At 35.6% G+C, this 18,695-nt stretch overlaps 4 protein-coding genes across 5 annotated transcripts in view; 3 read left to right on the top strand and 1 right to left on the bottom strand.

The window, feature by feature from the left end:
* Positions 1–100: 100 nt before the first annotated feature.
* On the top strand, positions 101–4,616 carry LOC126851076 (ADP-ribosylation factor-like protein 6). Of its 2 annotated transcripts, none has more exons than XM_050594676.1 (3): positions 101–225; positions 3,206–3,385; positions 3,462–4,616. In XM_050594676.1, the coding sequence occupies exons 1-3, from the start codon at positions 141–143 to the stop codon at positions 3,671–3,673; spliced, it is 477 nt and encodes a 158-aa protein (XP_050450633.1). In that variant the 5' UTR covers positions 101–140; the 3' UTR covers positions 3,674–4,616. The 2 variants fall into 2 exon arrangements, with proteins under 2 accessions (XP_050450633.1, XP_050450632.1); XM_050594675.1 differs by having other exon boundaries at positions 129–318.
* LOC126851043 (uncharacterized) lies at positions 475–2,764 on the bottom strand. Its single transcript, XM_050594604.1, has 4 exons — positions 2,396–2,764; positions 1,838–2,322; positions 1,407–1,745; positions 475–1,323 (listed from the first exon to the last, which is right to left on the bottom strand). The coding sequence occupies exons 1-4, from the start codon at positions 2,451–2,453 to the stop codon at positions 679–681; spliced, it is 1,527 nt and encodes a 508-aa protein (XP_050450561.1). The 5' UTR covers positions 2,454–2,764; the 3' UTR covers positions 475–678.
* Positions 4,617–5,048: 432 nt separating the features above from the next.
* LOC126851061 (peptidylglycine alpha-hydroxylating monooxygenase) lies at positions 5,049–8,398 on the top strand. Its single transcript, XM_050594639.1, has 3 exons — positions 5,049–5,288; positions 5,580–5,795; positions 5,878–8,398. Exons 1-3 carry the CDS (start codon positions 5,172–5,174, stop codon positions 6,544–6,546), a joined length of 1,002 nt encoding a protein of 333 aa, XP_050450596.1. The 5' UTR covers positions 5,049–5,171; the 3' UTR covers positions 6,547–8,398.
* Positions 8,399–10,299: 1,901 nt separating this feature from the next.
* LOC126851026 (uncharacterized) overlaps positions 10,300–18,695 on the top strand; it is a 45,327-nt gene continuing 36,931 nt past the window's right edge. Inside the window, exons 1-2 of the mRNA XM_050594573.1 lie at positions 10,300–10,385; positions 15,864–16,556. The gene's annotated coding sequence lies outside the window, so the exon portion shown is untranslated. The remainder of the gene's footprint in view (positions 10,386–15,863; positions 16,557–18,695) is intronic.

Raw genomic sequence — 18,695 nt, 5'->3', positions numbered from 1 at the left:
ATGTCTACTTTCGATTTTAGTGCAGGTGTAAAGAGGGATGTTTTTACCCCACTCTCTAAACCGCGGCTGGTACTACATAAACGGGGGATGATTATTGATGTCCAATAAACGTGGCAAAGAACTCATATCGTCAGAAGAAAATGGGATTGTTCGATCGTTTAGCGAATCTTCTTGGTCTTAGGAAAAAAGAAGTAAACGTTTTAGTAGTGGGCCTTAATAACAGTGGTAAGTCGACGGTCATAAATAATTTCAAACGCGAGGACGACCGTTGCATAGACATAGTGCCCACTGTCGGGTTTAATGTCGAGAAGTTCGCATGTAAGTTAAATAACGAGGAGCGATAAAGTGCCCAAGATGTGAAATTATATTGCTTTTAACGCTACATATTTATTATTGCACCAGCATAGTCTCAAATTCAAATGGCACTCTATTTATTTTGCAATAGGGTATCAAAATAAAAATTTTGGCTAAGAATTTTAACATAAATAATGAAAATTTTATAAATACCTTAAGGAATGCACAGAAATTTTATACATATTTGTTACCACAAGATATATGCTTTGTTACCTCTTATGCAGAATTCAAATACATTTATTTTCTCATATTTTTATTTTTCATACTTTTTGTAAGGCGTTGATTTGTCTTCACATTTGTTTGTAAATGTGACAATGATCCAATTTATTTATTAGTACCTTGTAATAATTTCGACATCCTCCTTTTTCTAATCTTCTTATTTGTTAGACTATTTTTAGAATCGTTTAAATTATCTATAGTTTGTTTCGGTGCTTCAATATCTGTGATATTCACGATATCATCTGCACTAGATGATGAGGATATTTTTCTACTTTTTCTAGCACTATGATATAATGGAGTACTAGTACCTAGTGGAACCATCTTCGGCTTCTTTTTATCAGGTTCATTACGCAGTTTTGATACAAACAAAGAATTTTCGTTTATAGAGTTGGCAGAATTTGTAATCTGGTTGATTTGAAAATTCAATTTTGTCTGTTTGAATCTTTTTTTAGGTTTATGCAATGGTGTTTCTTCTGGAAGGTTTCTATAAACTTTCTTTTGCTGTTTTGAGGTAGATGGGACTGACTCTGTTTCATTTTTTCTTATTGGAATTTGTTGTTGACTTCCAGAGTGTGTCCAACTATCTTCCTCATTACTTTCTGATGATTCAATATATTTTAAATTTATCTTTTGTCTTTTCTTTTCATTCCACTTCTTCTGCAGCTCACGTCTTCTCTTATTTTTTCTCAGTGATTTTTTTCGAGCCGATTGCAATTCTATTAAAAGACTTTCACTACTACTGCTAGTATCCTGAAAAAAAGTTATAATAAAATATATTTTAATCGTAAGCTGAAAATCATTTTTATTTAATCATATATATTTAAATACTATACATTCAATTCTAATGGACTGTCATGATTGTTCATTTGTATCCATGTAAATCCAGACTTTTGTGTTAAAATTTTGTCAAATGCAGTTTGTAAATCTGTTTTCTTGAACTCATTCAAGCATATTTTCAATCGTTGTCTTACATCATCATTTAATTTGTTTTTTTCCATTGTATCAATATTAATTTTATATGGTCTTGCTTTATCTGAATGATACAGTAAGTATATTATTAAATTTATGTATCTGTCATTGTCTGTGTCATGTACACTGTCCAATTCTAAGATGATATCCGTATATCCCATGTTAGATTGTAGAGCACAATGCTTCATATGTGAAATATGTTTCTAAAACAGACATTATTCGTTATTTATTAACAGTAGCATATTGTATATAATTTTATACCATTTTATATCATTTTCATAATGCATAAATATACTTTTAATGACAGAAACTGTTCTTGCCGAACAATGTAACAGTCAATATCGTGTTTACAGCTCTTTAGAAAAGAAGTTATATTTTCCAATTTGTCAATAGGTATTTTGGTCAGCATGTCATTCACATTAATCGACATTGGTAGTATCCATTTTCCTAAGTGGCCTTTTCTATCCTTAATAAAAATTTGTATTGCGTAAATGTCTTTCTTCTGTCGCTCGTTTGTCGATGTAAAGTTAAATACGATCTCATCTCTGCGAAACTTGACGCAACGAAGACCGGCGAAATTGTAAAGGTCATTTTGCAGATCAACTTCGACATTTGGTATCTCTTTGGAACGTGATGGAGTTTCCCAGCTTTGCGATTCGGATATGTGTTTCTCTACATTTGCAAAACGTAACGTCTCTAGTTCCCATTCGCATTTTTGTATTATGCATTCCAACTCCTGTATCTCTCGGAGCAGTTTCTTCTTTTCCGCGATCGTCGAATCTAAAAATTGTAAAATCGGTTACTCTTTCGTCGTTTGAGTAGGGTTAGGATATTTGATAAACAATTCGTGCACCTTCATCAGCCGGTTCGACATTCGTGTCATTATTTGCGGAAGAACTAAGTGCTTGCATTTTGTTACACGGATTATTCGTATATTATTTGCAATAATAACAATGTTGAACGATTTTAAACAAACTCGCGCGCAAAAGAACAGTTGGATGATTCAACACTGCAAGCGATTCATGAACGGCTATTCGTGATTGGTGTATCATTTTTCGTTTATCTAAAGTTTAAAAGTATACACCAATCAGGAATAGTCGTTTGAGGAGCGAGTGTAGTACTGGGTGCACTCTCGATATAATGGTTCTCAAATATTTTCATCTCAGGACCAATTTCACCACCTTCGGTTAGATTAACTGACGGCAGGGTGGCAATTGAAATGATAAGAATGCTTGGTTTTCATTCGCCTCTATTTTCTGTTGCCACCCTGCTGATTTTTATCGTCGATTAACTTAACCGAAGGTGATGAAATTGGCCCTCAGGCTACTAGAAATATGGAAATATTTCTAGACGGCACTTTTTTATATTATTATTTATGCGACAAATTATTTCGTATAATAATGAATGACATTTGACAAGTAAATAATAAGATTTTAATTAAAATTGCATTGTAAAAGACTGCATTGCATTTTATAAAAAGTAATTTTTCAAAAAGAAAAAGAAAAAGAATTCAGAAATTTCCTTATCGAATTGCACATGAAATAGAATTGTACAATAATGTTTTCATGAATTTTCTCTATGTATATATTATAATAAATATAATACACATATTATTAATGCTTTGCTTTTACTTCGGTATGATAAGCCAAAGTCATTGTTTCAGTCAAGAATGTCAATTTCACTGCATTCGACATGTCGGGTCACGATCGTCATAGATCCTTGTGGGAACATTATTACAAAGACTGCCACGGGATTATTTTTATAATTGACAGTAGCGATAAACTCCGATTAGTTGTCGTGAAGGAAGAATTGGACATGCTCTTGCAACATCCCGATGTGGCAGGTATATATCATTTTCATAGATAACTGATAAAATTTTAATAGTATCATCAGGACATATAAGATAGATACCGTTTCAGGTCGCAAGATACCCATCCTTTTTTTGGCGAATAAGATGGATTTACCCGATTCGTTGACCACGGTCAAACTGGTCGCTGGATTGGGACTCGAGCGAATACAAAATAAACCTTGGCATATACGAGCAACAAACGCGATAACCGGCGAAGGTTTGCAGCCGGCAATTGAATGGCTGACAGATCAAATTCGCGATATATACATTAACAAAAGATAAAACACATCGACATTGTCTGCGACTGGTTTAATATATATTTTCTTTTATGAAATATGTCGGATAATCGACATTAGTGCCTGTAACATCATTTATATGTCACACTCGGCGTCACGATAATCTCTTTTGCTTTTCAAACTTTGACTATATTTGATTTGGCGCTAAAAATATTTTGAAGAGTATTCGTGGCATCAGTTGAACGCAAGATGGATCAACCATAATTATAAAATACGTAGACAGAACCTATTTTATGACATAAACATAATGTCATATGATTAACTGGCAAATAACAAAATATTCAAAACTGTAAAAATTTTTTATTCGATAGTCAATTGATTGACATTGTGTTTATATATACTTGTGTTTTCTTGCTGAAAAGCTCTTCATCATCTATAAATCTATATATTTTGTATATATACGTAAATTGGGCAGTTCGGTGTTAATTGGAAAATTATCTTAGAACATATTTAATATTATTTATCATTTTGTAATTATTATTTATTTTAAGAAAATTACCCATCAATTAATACAAAATATTGATGAGATTATTCGAAAGTAATATCCGTCTATATATTTTATATGTCATGGAATCAATAGTCATAATGCATGAATGTCTAGACATGACACGTCGACTCTAGTTACTTTCAAGCCAAATACGTGGCGCTAGTGATGCCAAGTGAAATTCGTCAATTTCCCGGATGGCGTTCACTGATACAGTTCCAGTGCAATAGCGCGAATAAACTGGTATAAAATTTTTATTACGAAAAGATAATGTATCGTCCGCGTTGAAAAATGTTGATATAATTAAGGTGAAAGGTATATAGCGTTAAAAATTTCATGTTCGGTTTCCGATTCTTGTTCGGATCGCAATCCTTCGGCGACGTTTAATTGGGAAGCATCGCTGCAAGAGCTCAATTCAAATCCGTCCAACAGTATATTTAGGCTTACACGGTTGAATATGTAAGTACATAAAATAAATATATAAAAAATGATTTAAATGTAATTCAGTTGCGATCGTAACAGTTTTTCAATACAATCGCAAATACTTTAATATATAGTATAAAACATCGTATAAAATTAACGCAAAGATATTTCGTTAAATATTCAAAATAAAGGCTATTCAGTTTCGATTGAAGATTTTCATCTTCATTATTCTTTGATATACTCAAATCAGAGCGATTCATATTTATTTATCTGTATATGTTTATCTGTATAGAGCGATAAGAAAAATATATAGAATTATAAAATGTATAAAAATGCAAAAAAAAAAGCCGAATAGCCGAAATAACCGATTCAAAATTACACGCTCTCGTAAGATGTCGCCACAGACATCATTGAAATTTCGCGCCTCTGAAACCTTTTGCGACATGACCTTTTACAATTTACGTCACGCGTTAGTTAGGCGTCATATGTCGTATCGACCGACCTGTAGCGTTTAACAGGTGGATACCTTATCGTATCATTGATAAGGGTCAAAGAGCGTAAATTCTGGTGTTTGAAAATGTTGGGAAAACACTCGTTAACGTATTGTTTCGCGTTTGCCGTTTTCTTCAAATTCACGTGTTGTTATGACGTCAAGAAATACTCGTTGCTTATGCCAAACGTGAGACCCAATACGGTAAGTACTGTATTTTCTATTTTTTACGGCGAAAACAAAACTATCTAGATAATCTTTTGTAATATGTTTCCCATTAAAAATCACATATGGAAAATTATAAAATCTTTTTACTAATTATATAGTATCTTGTTTCATTTATTTTCTATGACAAGTGTATACTAGTTGTATGTATAGTGATAAAAAATCAATTTATGATAAATCGTTTTAGTTTCTGAATTGTTTCTGAATAGCTAATGCATTAAAATGATTTTTAATGGGGTATAAATTATCTGATACATCCTGTTTTTATAGCCTGAACTATATCTATGTACTCCAGTTCGGATAAATTATAAAAAAAATTATTATATTACTGGTTTTGAGCCAAATGCAACAATGGAAACAGCTCATCATATATTGCTTTATGGCTGCTCCAAGCCAGGTAGTGCAAAGCCAGTTTGGAATTGCGGAGAAATGATGATTAGTGCAAATAATCGAGATACAGCTTCTCCTTGTAGCGAAGGGACTCAGGTAATAGAAATTAAAATTATATAATATCTTTCACAAATGTTATAGATATATTTAAAAATGAATAAATCTTTTATTTAAACAGATTATCTATGCATGGGGAAGGGACGCTCCCAAATTAGACTTACCAGATGGAGTGGGCTTTAAAGTAGGTGGTAAATCTTCTATACAGTATATTGTCCTGCAAGTACATTACGCACATATTGATCACTTCAAGAACGGTAGAACAGATAACTCAGGTGTAATTCTGCATTATACGACATACCCATTGAGTAAATTAGCTGGTGTTATCCTGTTAGGAACAGGTGGTGTCATACCACCTAGGGAAATAGTACACATGGAAACTTCTTGTTCTATAACAGAGAATAAAACTATTTATCCGTTCGTATATAGAACACATACTCATTCGCTCGGAAAGGTAGTGTCTGGTTATGTAGTGAAACCAAATAACACATGGATCGAACTCGGTAAGAGAGATCCATTGACTCCTCAAATGTTTTATCCTGTTACTCACAAAGTTCCAATTACGTATGGTGATAGACTGACGGCTCGTTGTACAATGGAAAATACACGCGATAGACCAACTTATATAGGTTTAACGAATGAAGATGAAATGTGTAATATGTATATTATGTATTATGTTGAGAATGATAGCCCGCTAAAGCAGAAATATTGCTTTTCTCAAGGACCACCTTTGTATTATTGGAATCAAGAGTTCAGAAACATTCCTGACAAAGAGGCATCTACATTGTAATATTCCAACCAATAGATCAATAATAGATCAATTTTATTTTATCATGCAGAATTAGGAAAAATCCTAATATTTCCACAGATTGTATATTTAAATGCATTTAAATTCAGTGGGATAAAATTTATATTTAGAGATTAAATCATCCTAATATAATTTACAACTGATTTTTTGTTTTATATATATATATATACACACAATCATTTACATTGCTATACTCTTGTTATGAAATTTATATGAAATGAATTTAGCAATGTTTTCTTAAATTTAAAATTATATATAACTTTGAAGTTGTTAATAGCATATGAAATTTTAACAAGGTGTGATTATTGTTTTTTAAGATAAAATAAAGGCAGTACTCATTCTTTTTAATTTTGAAGTAAAAATATAATATGAAAATATAATGTGAAATGCTTTTGCAAAATAATTTAATTTAATTATTAATTATTAAAATAAAATATAATAATTACACACATAAATTATTCAGAATTAATTTCTAATGTTTTACTTTTCAAGTAATTATAGTTGAGAATGAACTATGATCAGGGTACATTGTACTTATTTTACACTCTGTGACTAACTCTTGAAAGATTTGATATTAATTTATAGTGGAATACCTCTTATTGTCAATTGTTATAAATGTGACATATAATCATCTTGAATTGCTATTGCAATTTATACTGCAAGTTGCTGACCGGTTGTTTGTACACAATATGTATAATTTTTGTGACACAAATTAGTCTACATTGATCAATAGTTTAAATTGGCTTACCACTTAATCAATAATTGTACTTTACAATGTACTCTTTTGAAGTTATAAATTTGATTTCAAATTATATATAAAATTAAATATTATTTTATATTGGAATTATCATATATGTGTATATGTACCGAAGCACGATGCAGATGTGATATAAAGAAGATGCATAAAGAGATAACACTAAACTTAGGCCTAGTGTTTCAGTTAATATTTATAATTATGTAATTTGTCATTATACGTAATTTGAAAAGAGTTATTGAAGATTATATATATATGTGTGTATATGTACGTATATATTCTTTTATCTTAATAGCCAATTCATTGATTATTAGCAGTATCAGAATTGAAACATTTAACACAATTACATACTCAATATACCTCAATATAATTAAATAATCCCGATATATATCATTAACAGAATGGCAGTTTATTTTTTGTAACATTTGTAACAATTTATTTTTTGTAACATATACATTCCAAACAGATTTTCGAAATGATTATAAACAGGTGCAATTGTTCATTAATTAATAATAATTAAAAATATTTATTATTAATTAACGAATTAGTTTTTTTAGCAAAAGAATGTGCTAAAGACTATGTAGATATATTAATTATTAATTTTTTTTTATACGCGAAAAGTTTTATTCGAAACTAACAATAAGGCCAAAATGATGTTATCATATAAATCGTATTGTAGCACGAAATTTCATTTAATCTCAAGCAGCTTACTGAGAATTATCAGTCTGGTAATTTGATTAATGATTTGAGGAGAATTATTTTAGAACGTTTCTCCCGAAACGAGATGTCAATATATGTGAAATCGGCGAGAATACTGTTTCAGAAATGTAACGAAGTCTTTCTTTTCATATCTTCCTTAAATATTGTACATATATATGTACAATCGCTCAGGCATCTCCACTTGACTTCTCGAAACTACATTTAAATATTAAATAAAGAAATATAGATCTTTTTCCCCGTCCCAGCGTATTTTTCGCGAGACCATTGATGGATCGATATTTATTTTCGAGCATATATAAGCGTATACAAACTAAAAATCTAATTATAAGATTTATGGATTCAATAAACAACTTACGCAAAAAAAAAAAAAAAAAACTGTCTTGCGTTTTGTTTTGTTTGCTGCTTGTGATGCGCAGCAAATACATTTCCAGGAGTCCGTTTCAGAGAAGCATGTTGCTTTCTCTCGTGATGCACTCTCGTAATTGAAATATAGACGTGTTGTACATTTGTGTAATACATCGTATTCTAGTGAACGGAACACAAACGATACCATATCACACATAGTCTATATCGCGTCAATAACATTTCTCTTGGCCGCTGCGCATATGGAATTGGCGACCTTTTGTTTGCTCATTCCAGATACAAATTATATTGTAACGTTTCTGTATTCATCAAAACGTGCATTTAGTTGTCGCGCTCTATGTTGCTTATTCAATATTCTATTTTTATATATCGCTACAGAAATATTTGTTAATTGATATTGATTCTACTACACGTGGAATAATCTATGTTATACGATGCATAATTGTTTTCTTTATTGCTTAAAGTAATTTATAATATTAATCGTGTACTTTGTCATTTTTGTTCTGTATTAATACGGATTGTGTATCATAGTAAGAAAAAGACATCAGATTAATGGACGTGCAGACTCGGCTCTAAACAGGATCGTGAAAACGAGTTATAGACTCTGGCGACTTAAATTAAGTACGGACGTTCGCTACAACGTAATTCGCGCGGTTCCATTAAACTTAAAGGGTGCATCAAGAGAAAGGTAATCCCGTCGAGGTCTTTAGCACCGCGATAAAGCACGTCTCGCGCGGCTTTACGTTGGATTTATCGTGCGCGCTTTCTATACATATAACGATCGTCTCGTTGGGTTTCTCGTCTTTTTTTTTTTTTCGAATCATCCCTTTATCGATCAATCCCGCTCGATCGATGAAAAACTGACGAATCAAAATGCAATGAATTCGATTGAATGGTGATGGGCCATGTTGTTACGTCTAACGTCTATTAATGCAGACGGATCGAGAGACGGTGAATTAGCTGACCTTCAATCAACCGTTACACCGATCGTATTTGCCGACCACGAAATTACATTCTTGAGGTCTTCGATGAGTTGGATCACGAGAAGTCGAGCCATTTATAAGCGATAGACGGTGTGTTTAAACGACAAGCGAAATTAATTAGCTCAAGTGGAGCTATGGAAATTGACTAATCGATTATCTTAAAAAGCGCTTCTTACCACTTTATACGCATCGAAATGTATTAGCGCAGAGTATACATTCTTTTTTATTATCCAGTACATTAAATAATAATTAGATACACTTTGCAACCGTATTTTTAATATTTGTGAATCAACATTTTTTCTCAGGAAAATAATAGATATTAATAATTTTTTAATAATAGCAAATTGAGAACAGAAGCTTCACTTTTCACGAATGACTGATCAAAAATATGAATAAAAATTAGAATAAAAGAGATTATGTAACTTGTATTTTAGTAAAAATACAAGTTAGTTATCGATACCCGTAGATAATATTAAATGTTGAAAATTTATGGATTATGGATTATGGAAAATCAGTGGTAATTAAATTTTTGGCAAAGAGAATATTAATTCTAAATTTATTTAAAATTTCTGCGAACATTATGCAATTATATCAGTAGCATCTTTGTGTAATTATATATGTACAAGCCATAACAAATTTAACATTTTTGGAGATAAACTTTTAAATCAATTTTTGATAACAGTAAAAATTGATGCAAAGAGAAAAGATCAACTATTTTTATCGATGAAATATAAATTTTGCAGACATTTCGCATTACTCTTACGGATGTTACTTCTATGCCGTGTTTATTGGTGCAGAATGTCTGGACGATCGTTAAAAGTGTGTCGATGACTGGCGACGCACGTTTTTGGAAAACAAATGACCGGAGAAAGTGCAGCCGGTAGTTAAAGTTAAAGAATCTAACGGAGGTGTGGTCGGTGTTTTTAAGAGCCATTGATGAAACTCGAAAGAGCTAATAAAGTCTTCTTTTCCTCTCGCTCTTCACACCATGTCTGTCCCAGGTATGATAATTTACAGTTGTGTCAGCTCAAAACCGTCTGCTTTACAATTAAGTTAAGTCATCATGTGACGCTACAACCGAGTTTATAAAACTAAATGCTAATTATCCATTTTTGATTAAACTCTTATTTTCACCTTTATAAAGAGAAAGTTTTATTCGAGATTGAGCATCAGAGACGTTTTGCTTATTCTCTTTGCAAAGTAATTTGATAATTATTAATAACATCCGGATGTATATATGTGTTTCACGTTGTTTCTTCAACGTACGCTATTTTTCTCTAACGCTGTCCTTTTTCGTTTTAAAATTATTTAGATCGAGAGTCGCGTTTTTTACGATACACGAGTTTTACGCGCAGATATTATCTCTAGAAGACTTCGCGCGATGATAATCGGGCAGTTTAATGCGAAAATCGCTTTCATACTTTCGTCTCTTCCGGTACGACCTACTTGTACGCGCGAGGAAACGTTTGACATACGAGGAAGTGTTTTAGATTTTCGTTGTACGAGTGACGCGATCGGATCGCCCACTTGTAAAATCGAGAACCGGTTTTGCTCATTACGCCGCCCTCTTGCACGCGTCTTCTTCGGCGAGAACTCGCGCCGATATACAGACGATATGTCCGGCGCAAATCGATAATCGTGTATTCAAGTCATCCTTTGTGCGCGATGAATGAATGAGTACCCATCGCAGAATTCTATATCTATTTTAATCGCGCCAATTCCAGAGATATCTGAGAGCGTTTTAGACTGAGAGCTGAAGCAATATTCTGTGAACGTTAAATTTCGAGTTAATTACGATTAAATTTAAATTCTCATTTGGATCTCTTTACGCTCTTTCAAATTAAAAGTATGGAGAGCACATTTTCTCCATTTCTTTTTAAATATCAAGTTAGAAATAAATTTTTAAATAAAACTTTGTGTAGAAGTCATTTTTTCAACATTTTTATAATTCTAATTTGAAATAAAAACAGTTTGATTCGTCCAAGTTCGCTCACATAAAAAGCTTTTCTTACGATATGTCTTAGAGAAGATGGAGAATGAGAATTTTTTTTCTCCTACATCTCTGTCAAACAGAACATCTTGTTAAAAACAACACAAGAAAAAAAAAAAAAAAAAGAAAGAGAGATATACCATTGCCTCGACTTTCCCTTGCACCAGTTTCGTCTAACGATATATAGTGAAAGTTTGTATGACGTGACAGGAGAGTTATGTACGAGGGTTGACCGTGGAGAGGGTTAAAGATCGATTTGCGTCGTGCGGCGAGCAGCATCACTATTTCGATTTCACGGGAGTAGAGAGGAGGATGTTGCGAAGAATACGGATTACTACGTTGCAAAATAAATCGATGGGACTTTGTGAGGCTTCGCGGCACGTGACTCGCGTGTCAAGCAGGATCGTGTGTGCTCGTGTGTGTTCGAAAGCGAAGTTCGGGTCGAATATAGATCGAATGTTCGATCACTTCTACTCCATTAGTCGATCAGTGTCACGCGTTGAGAACACGGGGAGATTACCTTTGCTCGCTACGATCGTTTTATGGGCCGAATTCTCGACATGTGCTTTCTCTACGATCTGTATATAGATCAAAGCGAAATATTGTGCATAAAAGGAATAGAGAGAACGCAGGGAATATTTTATCTTTGTAGCGAGATTAGAAATGAACGAAATATATTTCGCTCACAAGTCTTCTCAATCTTTCTCCGTATTTATTTATCTATCTCCCCTATGCGAGACTTATGTTTTATTGCAATAAACTTCTCGTCAATTACGCACGCACATAGATAAACCGGTATTCTGCTAACCGGATAAACATATGTACATAAAATGCTGCTATCTTAATAGAATATCAGCGCTAAGACGCTTCTTTTTTAAAAGCGATGGTAAATTAAATAGATAGATAAAACTATGAAAAAGGAAACACGTACATCTCGCTCGTAAAAAACTTGCCACAACTCTAAATAAATGGCAATTTATCTAATTGCCATTAATTATCAATACACCTAATGGATGGAGGCCGATAAACTTGATTCCCGCCGGCGGTTTCGCTCATAATTTTTCGATTCTTTCGCGCAGCGTCGTGCACGAAAGTAAAATTCGTATCTGCATCGGTATGTCTTGTATGAGTCCGCATATCCATTTCCGGTCATCGATATATTCGAGTACCATACAAATTTCTACTATTCTCCTGCCGGACAATGCTCCGCGATCAATATTCACGACGATGACTTAGAAAGCGGACAGACGTGTAGCGTGAACGCGGTGTACGACTGATGTGTCATTAATCATCATCTATATGTCTGTAATTCATGTTTCCTATTCTTAATCACTCCGTGCATTTCCAGCTTCGCGTTACGGGCTCTGTTCTCATCACCTGTTTAGACATTAATGATGCGAAGATATTAATAAACATTTATTAATTACGTACATTACGTACATTACTCTGCAAACCTTAATATTAGAAACATTAATAAACATTATTATTGTTATTGTGTTTGTAATTATTTATTATTATATTTGTTTCGTACGTAAAATTTACAAAAAAGTAGCGGCAAATCGTTGACTTATTTAATTCAAGCGATATAAAACTTACATTTTTAATTATTTTGTTTTAATTGTATAGATTGCGTATTACAATTTTATGTGATGTAAAAAGAAACAGACGATATATTACAGTTTGTAAGTATATGTCTGTTGCAACCTTAGTTCTGACTTTCATACGGAACAAATTAATAGTTGGTGCAAGCTGGCTGCTTGTTGCGGAGATGCTAACATAGCTTGGTTATCGAACTTCTAGGCAAGCAAGATATCGAGTTCGCAACAATTACCGCTCTTGCATGAAAGTCCTATGATATCATACCGTTCCGCAACTCCCAACGCGGAATGATGTTTGACGTTTTCGAGCCGCGCGCAAATTATATACTTCGACCTGCAACGCCGTGCGTAAACTTCTCCGATATTCCTAGTCGTGTCTATCCGAAAATGGATGAAGAGGCAAATGCGAATTTGGATTATATATTAACACTATTTGCCCTCTATTGTTCCTCATTATTTAAAACTATCATAAATCTTTTTTACGATTTTACTATTAAGCAAATGACATCACACAGGTTTAAAAGAAATGTTTTCGTGCACGAATAATGCTCGATACCCGCGATTTTTTTCAATCTCGATGACGCGACTTGAGGCTTTCTTCTGTTCAGTTAAGGATACAGCACGTACAATCGCATTAAACGCGGATAGGCCAATGAAAATGGCACGTCGCGAGCATCGTAAAAGCATCCAACGTGCCGGTAAAAGCACACGCGGGCCGGTCGTTAGGAAAGCGGCTGCAGGCATCGACTTCGAAAGTGAGGCCTCGATCACGTCTCTCGTTCGACGCCGCGACTCGCACGTAGACGCACGCCCGAGCTTTGTTTTCGTCCTCTTTTTTTTTTATTTCTTTATCTTTTTTCCCCTCGCCCAAATCTCTCGGCAAGACGGACGACGCGGTCCGAATCCCGGACACGTTTCCACGCGGGCGAATTCCCGAAGTCTCGCGGCCGAGACTCGTGGCAAAATTCCCAATGTAATTGAAACACACGTCCCTCCTTTGGATTTCCTCGCGCGAGAAAGATTTCCCGCAAACGCATTAGTCGTTTAACGTTTTACCGACGGTAAGGTGGCTCTGGTCGGGCGCTGGAGTCCGTATTGCGTTATAAAAGAGAAAAGTTAAACGAGTAAACTAGGTTCTAGATGGAAAAGCATAACGTAGATAAATATTTTAAAAAATCTTCTGGAATAAATGCTTGAATACAATATAAGTTTGATTTTGAAAATATTGTTACAAAATCTATGTATATCTAATATCGTGCGAAGTTTCTAGTCCGCCTCATTGAAATTTTTATTAAGCGTTCAATTGAATTTGCGCTACGTAATCTAGAGTTTATTTGTTAATTTCGATATAAAATGAACGCGCGTAATTTCTTTGGTATCTTTTAAAATTATCTAATTGACGTTTGCGTGCTTTCAAAATAACGACAAGTTTTCGCACAATATCGTACATAAATAGAGTAAAACGTCGTGATGCGTAATCGTAGCGATAAGGGAGAGAGATGCGAGATATATTTAATTCTGTGGGTGTTTGGGAGTAGCGGCCTCATCGCAGGAGACCGCTTTTTCCCACAATTTAATTTTATTCTCTCTCTCTTTCTCATGGGAACTCATCGATTTTCTGCACTTGCAATTTCGCTATCGCGAAACGTAGTTAACACCAAGCGAATCGTTAATCGCGATCGCGAATAGGAAAAGCCAATTTGAGCCGAGGGCGATGGAAGCTGCAGTTTCCATGCTGATAAAACGGCGAGATAAGATGCGCCGCGAAAAGAAATCTGCGCGGGCGATTTTTTGTGAAATTACTTTTCGATCAGCTGATTGTGACAGCGGGCGGGCGCACACATCTCGCGTTTGGACGCGTGCTGGAGACATACGCTGCGACTTTACTGAATTCATTTTCTAAATTACAATCGCGCGTTTATCAGCAATGTACGAAAGAGCAAATCTCGCTGCTTCGATCGATTCGCGATGCACGATGCGACATGGACGCGCGTGTCCCCCCCGAGGTATTTCCACGTTCCCCGTCCTAATTCCGGCGCGCCTGAATTTCGAAGATAAACAGACTCTAAACCGTTGGCTGTGTTAAAAGGATTTACATTTCTTTTAGAAAGGCGCGACTATAGGAATCGCTTAAACGCACCCGCAAAAGAGATTTTCATCCAAAAATATACTCCTCGACATACTATCCTCTCTTTTTCTCTTTTTCTCTTGCCTGATCTTTCTTTCAAAGTAGAGACAGCTGTGCGCACAGCGGGAACTTCCGTAGATATAACCGAAAATATTATCTCGCCCGCGCCAATTGGGGTTCCGTCGCCGTGCTGTTTCCACGTTTAATTTCCGGTGCGGAGGTCCCGCGTCAAGCAGAAAGCGCGTTCGGTTCGTTCCAACGAGCACCACGACTACTACCCCGATGGCGACGACGGGATAGGGCGATCGAGGAATAAAAGAAGGGCGCGTCGAACGAGCAGAAAATTCGCGATTGGTTAACCTACTTCGCCGGAGAACGAATCCTGGAGATCTTTCTTGCGATTTTACGAGCGAGAACCACGATCGAACTTTCGTGGGCGATATTGCACCGCTTCCGAGACTGTGCGGGGATTTCGGATTTAGACAGCTTCCAAGCGAGTGCGGTTGCGAAAGTTAAGAAATTACATTCCGATCGAGTTTACGAAGACAACATGGCAAAGAAAAGGAAACAATATCCTCACAAAATTAAAATATAACACAGCGATGTATTTTATTAGCTAATGGTTTATAAAGCCGGTTATTCACTGATTATACAGTTCGCGCCACGGCGACATTCTCATCGTGCGGAATAATCGATATTCCGGCTTATCGAAAATTGGAATTTTATCGAGTTTTATTCGTGAATTTTCACTCCGCGGTTGCAGATCTCGATCCAGGGAGGAGAGGGATGATGCACCTGTCGAGGGTTGCGGTGGCGGGTGCCTTGCATCGTGAGATCGACGAGTAGCAGCGAGTCTACCGCGTCGCATCGTGACGGAAAAGGAGAGAGCGACCGAGCAAACGTGTGAAAGGAAGGGAAAGAGAGATAGAGGAGGGGGAAGGGAGATAGAGAGAAAGAGAGAGAAAGTGCGCACGAGGGAGATACGTGGGGGCGAGAGAGAGGTCGCGATTGGTTAAGCCGCTCTCGGAAAAGCCCGCCTGGCTGCTCGACCGGCCGGCACTTTGCTCAGTTCTCCACTGCGCTCCGTGTGAAGCGGAGCTTTCGAGGTACCTTCTCGCTCTCCCTCTCACTCTCGTCGCGATCCGCGTCGCGTCGCGGGATCGACTCCTCGATCTTGGGATCTCTGCGCGAGACCGCCAGTCGCGTCCGTCAAGGAGTCGCGAGGGAAACGCAGTCTTGATCGACGATCCGGATCTTTTTCTCGGGAAAGAATCGCGGGACGAGAGAAGGGGTGAAAGAAAAGGACGACGATGTGCGAGAGGAAGCTGCTGTGAGTGCCATAGGACAAGAAGATCTGAACTAAGCCGAGAGCGAGATATCGCGAGCCGAGGGGCTACCCTCGAAAAGCCGGGGAGGTGCGTCTTCAAAAACGAGCGTGATTCAGGATATAATCACGGTGAGTACCCTTGCATTGTTGCTTTGCTACGCGATTTTTAAAGAAATCAAGACTTTTTTTTAATTCTTTACTTGGCCCGATTTTTGATTTTCCGCGAATCAGAACGAGTTTCAGTAATTATTTTTTAGCGTCACGCAGTTGCATCGATAATTGGATTTATTGATATTTCCGTGTTACAAACAACATTTGTATAAACTATAATTTCTCCTGATTCCTCCTGTATAGCATAATAACTTTTTTTAAATTTAATTTTCCTTCTATTACATGCACATATTTTCGTGTAGCAAAATATACTTTTTTTGCGAAACTGTTATATATATGCAGAATACGATTTATGTAGAAAAAAATGATCAAATGTATCAGATTTTATTCTGAGATTTTGTATTTTCTCGTTGTTGAGAGATTCTTATTTAATATGTATTTTTTCGCGAAAGACGGTTTATAATAAGCGGTTAATATATTATATTATATATATTATATCTTCATATATTTTTTTTTAATTAAAGAGAAGCTGAAATAGACTGTATTACAAGTTATACTAATATTATATTATTATAATTCAAAACGGCTAAAGGAGGTAACGAAGCGCAGTCGGCGCTCGTTATAAACTCGCATGATGTTCTCTGTATGCGGATAAGGGATGATAGGAGAAAATTAAGGAAACCCCTGTGCTTACTATTCTGTGTTGCTGTGTCGAGACTACGCTTTCCTAATTTAAGTGCACGGCCGTGTTCTCTCAAGCATGAAGTATGAAGCTTAACGCTAAAGAGAATCCGACGTTTATTCTCTAGGGGCATATCTTTCGGTGAAATTCTAGCTAAGAATATTATCCAGAAGAGGATTATATACACAAATCTTTACTTGTCCCTCAGGAACCTTTCATCTCCGATTATTAATTACTTCAAAAACTTCAAATTATATTAAATTGGTAAAGAATATGTACAAGAATATATACCGGAAAGCCACATTCATTTGAATATAGGACATTTTGTGTATTAAAAAAAAAAAAAATAAAATAAAATAAAATACAAGATGTTGCGATCCGTCGTCGCAGAATTAAAGACGCTGTTAGTTTTAATAAGCCACAAGAACGCTTGACTAACAGGTTTCGCGCGAAGAAGAAACCTAAAGGAACCCTTACTCCCACTTAACATATAGGTCACGACCTTTTGTATTCGCTATCTTCCATACGTTTCCTTCGTATGAACGTATCCACAAATGACGCTACGTTATATTTTTTATCGTTTTCTGGAGGAGAGAACGTTTGATCCGTTTCTTAATTCGGATTTTGCGCTATTCGTGGGCCGCGGACGGAATCGATTTATTCGTTCGTCGTGAGAGGAGAAACTTTGACAGCGCGCTCTTCGATGGGTGGTGTTCGTTTCCTGGTGTCGATCTTATTAAGCGGAGACAGGTATTGCCACACGCGACGATCATCAAGGATCACGAACCGTCCTCTATGTATGTGCATGTGTATATGTTGCTCTTAATGAGTTTGAAGATTGTTCAATTTGTTGTACGCGTGGTAGAATGGCTTTTCCGTAACTGTGTCGATTTCCTTAGTGAGAATCTTCCGGATGAAGCGTCATTCCCGGACTCATCGCCGGGAAAGCTTCGCTCGGAAAATTGAGATCGCTGATTCAGTATTATCGCGCGGGCTTATATTAATCCCATCATTTTCCCAGTCATTTCCTTCGGAATAGAGAATATCAAAGAAATACTTAACGAACGGCATTATAAAATAACTTGGGGCACAATCTTTTTTTTTTATAAATTTGGATATTCTAATATAAATTATAATATAAATAAATTATAATATATATATATATATAAAAAGAAACGAGAGTCAAGGGTCAAAAGAAAATCTTTCCAAGTTGAAATTAATGAATAATATTAGCTGAGCGACACGATATTAAAAACGACGGTCTTGAAAATTCGATATCCCTGAGCATTTCTATTAAAATAGACGTGATGCTTTAAATCAAAATTTTTTTGCGGTATATTCCGCGTCAAAGTATTCCGATGTTAAGGAATTTAATGGATGGGGCAATTTGTACCATTATCGCTCTCGTTGAGAAGTTTACATCGATCGCGACATTCGGTCAGCAAGATGATAGGACAATATGGAACTCGGGAACG

This window comes from Cataglyphis hispanica, chromosome 7, assembly GCF_021464435.1.
Source record: "Cataglyphis hispanica isolate Lineage 1 chromosome 7, ULB_Chis1_1.0, whole genome shotgun sequence".
NCBI lineage: Eukaryota > Metazoa > Arthropoda > Insecta > Hymenoptera > Formicidae > Cataglyphis > Cataglyphis hispanica.
The sequence above is the reverse complement of the archived record's forward strand: the minus strand, read 5'-3'. Positions and strand labels throughout refer to the sequence as shown.